The sequence below is a fragment of the Olea europaea genome, chromosome 2 (assembly GCF_002742605.1).
Source record: "Olea europaea var. sylvestris chromosome 2, O_europaea_v1, whole genome shotgun sequence".
Classification (NCBI taxonomy): Eukaryota; Viridiplantae; Streptophyta; class Magnoliopsida; order Lamiales; family Oleaceae; genus Olea; species Olea europaea.
In genome coordinates this window covers 17,956,846-17,967,469 of record NC_036238.1, presented here as the reverse complement: position 1 = coordinate 17,967,469, position 10,624 = coordinate 17,956,846, and the positions used below count along the sequence as shown (strand labels likewise).

Genomic DNA, 10,624 nt, shown 5'->3' with positions numbered 1-10,624 from the left:
GGCAAGAGGCAAAGGTAATGAAATTCTTACTACTTAGCACTCCATAGCAAGAAAAAATATATATATATATATATATATATATAGGTTTGAGGGGTCACGATCCACATAATTTGCCATATGTTAATCATCATTAACATCACAAGCAGTAAATTGAATTTAATTGTCCCAATTAACAACCAAATTGATCCAATTTCGACCACAAACTGCCTAACCAATTCAAACAGCCTGTCACCTTCAATTCATGGCCCCACCATGCTTCGTTCTACCAATTTATCCATGGGCATTTCAAATCAGGTTCATACTTCAACGGATAAGTGTCCAATTGATCCAGATTATTCACCAAAGGCATCTAAAATTGTTGCTACCAAAAATCGTACCTGTTAATTTCCCGAGCTTGAGGACTTTGAATGAGCACGATCGTAGTCTTCAAGTTCCTGAAACAAAGACAATGAGGTATGCTCTCGTTGCCTCTCCGATGCTTAAGTTAGAAAGGAGATTATATGCGTGAGGTTATAAACTGGAGAATAATGAAAACGTACCTGAACAATGACACATGATCTTGTATTTATAGTAGTAGGTGACATTCTCCTAGTGGGATTCAACTAGCTGGGTATCTCTATCCAACGGAGTCCCATTAGGTGAAGGAGTTGGACCAATGCCATAATTATGTTTGGGATAGAATCCTTGTGGGAGTCAAGTATTGAAGTAATAGGGTAGAGTTAGAGTCCCAATCATATAGGAGTCTTATTGGGTCAGTACTAACAATCGTAGGCTGCGAGGGAAATATATCCCGAGGACAATTCTTGCTCGAGGACAGGATCATGAAAATGAGGATACGGCAAGGCTACAAGTGCTCGAGTATATATCCCGGGGAATAATGCTCGAGCACTACAGATGTGAAATCGTTAGAGTTTCTGAGAAACGTCCTCGGGATAAGGTGTTCGAGCATAACGAAAACTTTCTGTATCACTGGTTCCCGTGCATTCGACCCTGGGATCGGGCTAAGGAAGTTAAGCCAGGGTGCGAGATGCATAGAACTCGATTTGCTAATAATTGATGTCGTCGAGATTTTAATGTTTTAAGGGGAAAGCCAGTGTGGAAATAACAAGAGCGCGAGCTGTCCCAGTAAAAAATGAGGGGTCCCTGGATGGGAGACATGTGGCATGGGTCAAAGGTTGAGATTGATGTGACCCTTGGTCTTCCACCAAGGTTTTATAAATACCCCATGATTCTGTTCATTTTTCACTCTCTGTGAATCTTCAAGTGCGAGATCAGGGTCGAGCTATAAACTTAGCTTTTGTTGTTTGGGCGTCGGGTTCCTTGAGGTAAGGCTCTGGACTTTTAAGTTATATCTTTAGTTTGAAATTGAAGAGATGTCGAGCACTGAGAGTGATCGGGGATCTGAGAGTTCGGGTAACTCTGGGGACCGTAGGACTCAGTTAATACCTATAGCCGTTCCTTTAGATGCTCGACCTAGGGAGCTAGACGTTGTCGAGCTTAAGTTTCTCGACGTCTAGTGTAGGTTTAAAGAACACCTAGCTATGCAGGCGACGAGGGAATGTGGGCTCATGCCCTACAATGACTGTAGGGTTCCCGACCCCGAAGATAGAATGAATAGGGCACTGGAAGGTGAGTTTGTGATTTTTAGGGACTCTTTAAAGGCTAGGTTCAGGTGGCCCATGCGTTCATTTTTTGTTGATTTTTTAGTCAAGCATTCCATGTGCCCGGGACAATTAGTGCCCAATGGGTGGAGAATGCTCGTTTACTTCTTCATTGCTTGTAGATACCTAGGTATCACGCCATACCTTGACCTATGTAGACTGGTCTTCAAGCTTAAACAGCTCCCTAAGTTTACATGCTTCGCCTACCTTTCTTCTCGAGGTGCCTTTAGGATCCCGAGGATGCCTAGTTCATTGAAGGGGTGGAAGGATAAATGGTTCTATGTTATAGCTCGAGACCCGATCTTTCTTTTTGGCCCTTGTGGGATATCTCGGACATAGTGAAGTTTTGTGAGGGACAGGCCTACTTCGAGACACTCTAGAGAGGGATCGAAAGATGTTAGAGGATCTCGAGCCCTTGGTGTATGATATAGATGATATTCTCAGAGATGACATCCTCGACCTTGCGTGTGCAAAAGGCCTCGAGGGTAGGATATTTATTCTTCTGTTAATTTATAAATTGTGTTCGATCATAAGCTCTTGCCTAATACTTCATTTTGTACAGAGATGCCTTTTGATCCATCAGCTCTTCGTCGAGCAGTGAGATCGAAGTCAAAGGAGCCCCAGGTTAGCGCTTCTGATCAGAAGAAGGGAAAAAAGAGGCCTTGGGTATACACAACTGATGTTCTTCCTTGGGGTTCGAGAGAATCATCAAGTTCAAGGCTTCGAGCTTCGAGTCCTCTTCCTCAACAACGACAGGGGATTCTTCCCGACCAACTTCGAGGTCTTCACAGCCACTTCATCCTCGGGTAACTCTCGAGGTTGTTGATCTCGAGGATGACTCCATTCCTTCTGTTGCCTCGATCATCGAGGATTTTGAACGATGCCATATGCTTCCGAGCATTGTCGCGAAATACAGAGGCAACGTTGGGTTTGACGAGGGCATGAAGGCCCTCGAGCTCCTTACCTTGAAAGTAAGTATCGACCCTTTTATGATGTTGTGCGAAGTATTTTTCCCGTTCTAATGCTTTTTCTTTTTTCATTGTTAGACACTCAGCGTTGCTCGAGGACTTTCACTACAAGGGATGGATGAGTCCCACAAGGTGGCAGGGTTGGTCGACGCTGTGGAGCTTCGAGATAAGAAGCTTGCTGATGTTGAGGCTGCTCGATCTCAGCTCCAGAGGGAGCGCGAGGATGCGAGATACGAGTTGAGGAAAGCTCGGGATGAAGTGGGGCTTGCCAAGGACAAGGCTGAAGAACTAAAACTCGAGCTTGAATAGCTTAAGAAAAATTTTGGGGCCAAGGTTAAGGAGGCTCGAGCTTCAGCAATCGAGGACTTTAAAAAGTTCGAAGAGATGGACAGGCTGAAGGGGCGAGTATGCGTTAGGCTCGTACCTTCATGCCCTTAAAGACGCTCGGGCCTGCTAATCTTATTCCACCCGAAGGCTAGTTAAAAAGTCATTGATGTATATGCCACAAAGAGTAGTATCTTCTCAGGATGAAGATGCTCGAGGTTGCCCTCGAGGAGCTTAAGATGATCCATGATGTAGTCGAGATTCTCAAGCCGTCTGATTCTGACAACATAGTCGATGAAGTGGCCGAAGATGAGGATGCATTCGAGGAGCGTGATGTTGCTCCCAAGGATGAAGACCAAGAGTAGGAAATCACAACCCCCTTCCCCGATTATATTTTGACGATGATGTAATGAACATTGCCTAGCCATAACCTCGGGCCTCTTCCTTCGAATTTTTGAAATGAATGCTCGATTATTATTATTATTATTTTTTTTATTTTTATTTTTTTTGCATTATCCGTTTTACATTATGCTTGATCACAAACGTCGATATGATACAAGGGCTTTCCTCGAGGACTTGATCGTTTGACAAGTCACAAGTTCGATCATAGAAGGATTTATATCAATGACTTAGTTGTATAAGAATTTTAATACCAAGTATTGAACTCGATCATTACAATGATCTCAACCTTTAAGAGTTTACCTCGAAGATTGAATGGGGATAATCCTCTCGAAATGTGTGATGACTTAATCGCATGAAGTTCGAAACTCACCAAGGCACTAGCTCGATCACATGGTCGTAACATAATATGGAAAAGGATCTCGAGGACTAGATTGTGAGAAATAACAATTGTAATTAAAGTATAAAGCTCGATCATTACGTTGAGGCCAACTTATGTCGACGACCTTGTTCTTATGCTACTGAGGTCTAGGATAGTCCCGATTTATGAAAGTGCGATTCCTGAGCTTTTGGAGTCTGAATTCTCAAGCATTCCCGAGCCTTTTTAATGAGTTTAGGGTATTTATGTGCTCTGGTATATTACTTGTTCCCTGATTGGTGTTTCTTACGTGCTTACGCGAGGTAGGACTTTGATTTGCTTACTCGGGGCTAAGGCTTGAGTTGATTGTGCGGGGCAAGGCTTTAGTTGCTTGCGTGGGACAAGACTTTGATTTGCTTGCTCGGGACAAGGCTTTGCTTTGCTTGCTCGAGGCAAGGCTTTGATTTGCTTGCTCAGGGCAAGACTTTGATTTGCTTGCTCGGGGCAATGCTTTGATTTATGGTGATCATATCATCGAATTTAACTGTAATATAACTCTATAAATGGACTTGGCACGCAGGCCTTATTAATGATAAAAAAGAAAATAAATTTGGCATGCAGGCCTTATTTCTAAAATATGGTGAAGCGAGTTACTTGTAATATACCTTTAAGTTTTCGTCATTCCATGGTCTTGGGAGTGGTCTTCCCGAAGTATCTTTTAAACTATATACACCTCTTAGGAGCTGTCGTATGACTTCAAAGGGCCCTTCCCAAACTGGTCCGAGTTTTCCCTGAGCATGACCAACAGCTTCAGCCCTTCTCAACTCCAAATCTCCAGCTCTGAATCTTCGCGGCCTTACCCTTCTATTGAAATACTTTGCTGTTCTGTCTTGGTAAGTGGCTATTCTTAAGGCTGCCTGACCACGAGCTTCTTCCAAGAGGTCGAGATGTTCAGTGATGTGCCCTACTTCTTCGAGATAAGTCTTCTTTGGCTGGGTAATCTTATTTCAATGGAAAGGGTAGCTTCGATTTCAAAAGCTAACATGTAGGAGGTCTCCCCGGTGGCGGTTCTGTGGGATGTTCTATATGTCCAAAGTATGGAAGGCAACTCGACGGACCAAGAACCTCTTGCATCTCCAATCTTTGTTTGTAGGTCTTGCAAAATAATTCGATTGGTGACCTCGGCTAGACCATTACTTTGGGGATGAGAAACTGACCTCAGGCGGTGGTCAACACCTAGGTTGGAACAGAAATCCTTAAATTCTACATTGTCAAACTGCAAACCGTTATCAGTTATGAGGACCCTTGATATCCCGAACCTGTAATGATGGATCTCCAAACAAAAGCTCTTATCTTAGGCTCTGAGATCGTTTCCAGGGGCTCGGCCTCCACCCACTTGGTAAAGTACTCAACTGCAACAACTACAAACTTCAATTGTCCCCTAGTTATGGGAAACGGATCGAGGATGTCAATCCCCCATTACTCGAACGGGGCTGAGCAACTAATGTTGGTGAGGTCCTCTACGGGAGAGTGGATAAAATTACCAAACCTCTGGCACTTGTCACATTTCTTCACATATTCTACGGCATCCGTCTTCATGGTAGGCCAGTAATATCCGTACCTTATGAGTTTAAAGACTAATGCCCGAGCTCCTTGATGGTTCCCACATACTCCTCAATGAACTTCCTCTAGGGCTTGGGAGGATTCCAAAGGCTTAAGGCACCTAATGTACGGAAGGGTGAGGTTTCTACGGAATAAGACCCCATTAATAATACAATACCTTGGAGCTTTTGACCGGATGTTCCTTGCTATCGAGGATCTTCTGGAAGATTGTCATTTGTTATGAAATCCATAATTAAGTCCATTCATGACGGCTCATGATCAATGTCCATGACCCCAATGGTTGGATTGATGCTAGGCTCGGTCACAAATCTGACATATACTCTCCTGTCAAGTTCATCTACTCCCATGAACACCAGCCTTGATAAGGCATCTGCCTTGCAGTTGTCAGCCCAGGCAATCTTCACAATTTCACAACTTTTCAATTTTCGTCGGAGATCATGGACTTTTAAGCAATATAAGCCCATTTTTTCGTCTTTCTTTTCGAATGTCCCATTAATCTGCCCAACCACTAGTTGGGAATTACTAAAAATTTTGATATTTTCAAGTTCGAGGTTAATGGCAAGTTCCATGGCTATGATCACAGCCTCATACTCCGCCTCATTGTTGGTCGCCTCGAATTTGAACCTGAGTGCACGCTGAATGTCCATGAGCATGTCCGGGCTCGTTATTATGACCCCTGCGCCCGAGCCTGAGGAGCTTGATGCTCCATCGACGAAAATTTGCCAAACATCTGTTGTAGTGCTCGAGCTATCATCTGGCCCCCAAGGCTTTGGGGTGAGTTCTGCAATGAAATCCGCTAAGGTTTGGGCTTTGATGGATGGACGGACGGGGTTTGAACTCTATGTCAAACTCTCCAAGTTCAAGTGCCCACTTTAGTAACCTGCCTGAGACGTATGGCTTTTGAAGGATGTGTTTCTAAGATTGATTAGTGAGCACCACAATAGGATAAGACTAAAAATATTGTCGAAGCTTTCGTGCTGCCACTATTAGGGCAAGGGCAAGCTGCTCGGTCAAAGTGTACCTGGTCTCTGTATCAAGTAGGACTTTACTTACGTAGTAAATGGGTTGTTGAGCTCTGTTGACCTCTTTCACCAAGAAGACGCTCACTGCGTTTTGAGACACGGCTAAGTACAACAATAAAGTATCATCGGGCTTTGGTTTAGTGAGGATAGGAGGAGATGCTAACGTCTGTTTGAGCTCTTGAAAAGCCTTCTCACACTCATCATTCCATTCAAAGGATTGGCTACCTTTAAGAACTTTGAAGAAAGGGAAGCACTTGTCTGCTGCCTGGGACATGAACCTTTTTAGGGCTGCTACCCTACCATTCAATTTTTGGACCTCTTTCTTAGTCCTAGGCGATTCCATTGTGGCCAAGGCTTGGATCTTATCAGGGTTTGCTTCTATCCCTCGGTAAGTAATTATGAAGCCCAAGAATTTTCCTGAAACTATACCAAACACACACTTCTCTGGGTTGAGCTTCATCCGATATTTTCATAGGGTGGCTAACACCTCCTCCAAGTCAGATATGTGCTGCTCTACCTTCTTACTCTTTACCACCATATCGTCAACATAGGCCTCGATGTTCTTCCCTATCGAATCAGCGAAGACTTTGTTGATGAGCCTCTAATATGTTGCCCTAGCATTTTTCAACCCAAATGGCATCACCCTATAGCAGTATATGGTAGAATCAACCATGAATGAAGTCTTCTTTTGGTCTTCCTCGGCCATGAAGATTTGATGATACCGTGAGAATGCATCTAAGAAGCTGTACAACTTATGTCCAGATGTGCTATCCACAAGATTGTCAATCCTAGCGAGCGGGTAGCTGTCTTTAAGGCACGCCTTATTGAGATCCATAAAGTCGATGCAGGCCCTTGATTTACCACAGGCATTTTTTACAAGAACAACATTGACAAGCCAGTTGAGGTATTGGACTTCCCTTATGAACCTCGCTCTCATCAGTTTGCCGACCTCTTCCTGAATCACCACACGTCTTTCTGGCACAAACTGCCTTTTCCTTTGCTTAACAGGTTTGGCCCCTGGGCTTATGTTGAGTCTATGGACTGTTACTTCAGGGTCTATTCCTGGCATATCCTCGACCTGCCATGCAAAAACATCAATTTTGCGGGAAAGACAACTGATGACTTCCTCCCAGAGGCCGGCCTTGAGATCCCAACCGATTGTTACCGTTTTTCCAGGCTCGAGCTCAACCACTTCCAATTCCTCCACTGGGACAAGTCTACCTCTCGGCTCGAGTTCGAGGTCTGAAAGTTGCATAATGTCTGTACTCATTTCTCGGATGCTAGTAACGTAGCATTGTCTAGCAGCTGTTTGGTCTCCTCGAATTACTCCGATGCCATGATCTATTGGGAACTTCATGGCTAGGTGGAAAGTCGATACAATGGCTTGGATCTTGTTCAGTAGGGGTTTTCCCAAGATGATGTTGTAAGCCATAGGAGTGTTAACCACTTGGAAAGGCGTGATCTTCGTCACTTATATATTGTCAGAACCCAATGTAAGCGGAAGCTCGACGATGCCTTTTGAGATAATGACTCCACCACCAAATCCCTGTAGGGGAGTTTTTACTGCTTTGAGCTATTTGGGAGAGATCCTCATTTTAGCGAAAGCCTCCTGTGAGAGTATGTTTGCTGTACTCCCATTATCAACCAGAATCTTCTTTACTTCAAAGTTAGCCACAATTGTAGAGATGACCAAGGCATTGTTATGAAGATATGATACTCCTTCCAAATCTCTTGCTCCAAAAGTAATGTCTTTGAGTTTATCATGAGATTCCTTTGAGGTATGAGCATGTTGGCGGGCATATTACTTTCGTCCACTACTTATGTCTCCTCCAGATGCTATGCCTCCAATGATATTATTAATGGTCCCGGCAGTAGGTTGAGCACTGCTTCCTGCTTCATGCTCTTTTAGATAGTCACAGTCATTTCTTGGGCATTTATCATGACCAATATAATTTCTTAAGAGCCCTCTTTTAATGAGGGCTTCAATTTCTTGTTGCAAGGCTTGACAATCCTCCATGGTATGCCCATGATTTCGGTGAAATTCACAATACTTACTCCTATCACTTGTGTCAGGGGACGACTTCATTCTTGAAGGTCACTTCAACTCTTTCATATCTTTGATCTCCATTAAGATATTTGCCTTGGACGTGTTCAATAGGGTGAGAGCCCCTGGTGACCCTTCATTTTTGCCCTTTTTCCAAGGATGCTCTTATCGGGAATGGAATTATGTTGTTTCTTGCTCTTGGCCTTTTCTTAGGAAGAATCAGATCTCCTTGGATTCAGCCTTTCCTCCATATTAATGTATTTTTCAGCTCGAGTAAGGAGCTCGGTCATTGTTTGTGGTGGGTCTTTGATAAGGACATCTTGAAGGCTTCACACCTTATGGCGTATGTGAGGGCGAAGATAGCTGCCGTAATGTGAAGGTCAGGTATTTTAAGTCTTTCCTAGTTAAATCTCGTCCTAAATCCTCATAGGGTTTTATTTGGTCTCTGGTGAAGTTGCATGAGAGAGGCCACAGTCTTTCTGATACGCTTGCTACTTGCAAAGAAGGTTGAGAACTTATCAGCCAAATCTGAGAATGAGGCTATAGAGTTGGGCTCCAATGTTGAGAGTCAATCCCTAGTAGCATTAGTCAGCGTTTGCGAGAAGGCTTTGCACATAACTTGATCCAGTGTAGCCTGTAAATTAATGACATCGGTATATACATTGAGATGGTTGATTGGGTCAGTTGTCCCATCATATTCTTTAATGTGAGGATATTTGAATTTGTCAGGTAGGGGATATGACAATATCTCTAGCGTAAATGGAGTGTTAGGGGTAAAGCCCGTTAGCCCCCAAGCATTCCGTTGCAAGCCAGCTGTAATCCCTTCTTGAATGATTCGGGCAATCTCATCAGAATCCATAGCGACTGACCTCGAGCCTAAGGCCATATTACGAATACCTGAGGTCCCGACTCCACCAGTTGCGGGATTTGGTGCTCGGGCTTGAGCATCAGTCATGAAGCCACCATGCTCTGTTGTATTGGTGATGGATGCGAATTTCTTTGACTTAACAAATGTGTTAGCGTGGCCACTTGCTGACGGAGCTCTTCGAAGCCTTCAGTTGTGACAACTGCTGGCTGGGGTGTGGACACTCCTGACGACTCTTCTTGAGGAGTCGGTTGATCTTCAGTAGGATGAGGGATGCGAGCGGATGAGCTTGCGGGAGGAAGATCCGATTGCGTGTTAACCATGGCTTTTGGTAGCGTTTTCCACTGACGGCGCCAATGATGCTACCAAAAATCGTACTTGTTGATTTCCCGAGTTTGAGGACTTTGAATGAGCACGATCGTAGTCTTTCGTTCCTGAAACAAAGGCAATGAGGTATGCTCTCGTCGCCCCTCCGATGCTTAAGTCAGAAAGGGGATTATATGCGTGGGTAATGAGGTATGCTCTCGTCGCCCCTCCGATACTTAAGTCAGAAAGGGGATTATATACGTGAAGCTATAAACTGGAGAATAATGAAAACGTACCTGAACAATGATCCATGATCCTGTATTTATAGTAGTAGGTGACATTCTCCTAGTGAGATTCAACTAGCTGGGTATCTCTATCCAACGGAGTTCTATTAGGTGAAGGAGTTGGACCAATGCCATAATTATGTTTGGGATGGAATCCTTGCGGGAGTCAAGTATTGAAGTAATAGGGTAGAGTTAGAGTCCCAATCATATATGAGTCTTATTGGGTCAGTAATAACAATTGTAGGTTGCGAGAGGAATATATCCTGAGGACAATTCTTGCTCGAGGACAGGATCATGAAAATGAGGAAACAGTAAGGCTACAAGTGCTCGAGCATATATCCCGGGGAATAATGCTCGAGCACTACAGATGTGAAATCGCAATAGTTTTTGAGAAATGTCCTCTAGATAAGGTGTTCGAGCATAACCAAAACTTTCCATATCAAAAATCAAGTTCATACTTCAATAGGCAAGCCTCCAATCGATCCAACTTATTCACAAATTGATTCAAATTTGGAGTCAAATTTGGAGTCAAATTTGGCTTATTGACTCTACGGAACCTGCCATTCCAAATTCTTCAATTTCTGGAGGATTCAAGCATTGGGAACACCACCAATCGATCTAGAAGCATTAAAAACCCTTGGAGTGAGCTCCATTCCCTCCGATTCTTCCGGCAGCCACGTAGTTTGAAATCGGGGCATCGAATGTTCCATTTCTCAATAATATATTGCTGGTGATTTGGAGTATATTGTTGAAAGTTGTTTATCATTCAT

General features: G+C 43.8%; 2 protein-coding genes across 2 annotated transcripts; one reads left to right on the top strand and one right to left on the bottom strand.

Annotated features, from left to right (window-relative positions):
- The first annotated feature begins 1,714 nt into the window (after positions 1 to 1,714).
- Positions 1,715 to 3,409, top strand: LOC111376003. Its single transcript, XM_022998935.1, has 2 exons — positions 1,715 to 2,146; positions 2,224 to 3,409. The coding sequence occupies exons 1-2, from the start codon at positions 2,056 to 2,058 to the stop codon at positions 2,469 to 2,471; spliced, it is 339 nt and encodes a 112-aa protein (XP_022854703.1). The 5' UTR covers positions 1,715 to 2,055; the 3' UTR covers positions 2,472 to 3,409.
- A 4,519-nt stretch (positions 3,410 to 7,928) lies between these two features.
- On the bottom strand, positions 7,929 to 8,441 carry LOC111373230. The gene is made up of 2 exons (XM_022995739.1): positions 8,161 to 8,441; positions 7,929 to 8,085 (listed from the first exon to the last, which is right to left on the bottom strand). Exons 1-2 carry the CDS (start codon positions 8,439 to 8,441, stop codon positions 7,929 to 7,931), a joined length of 438 nt encoding a protein of 145 aa, XP_022851507.1.
- Between the last annotated feature and the right edge of the window lie 2,183 nt (positions 8,442 to 10,624).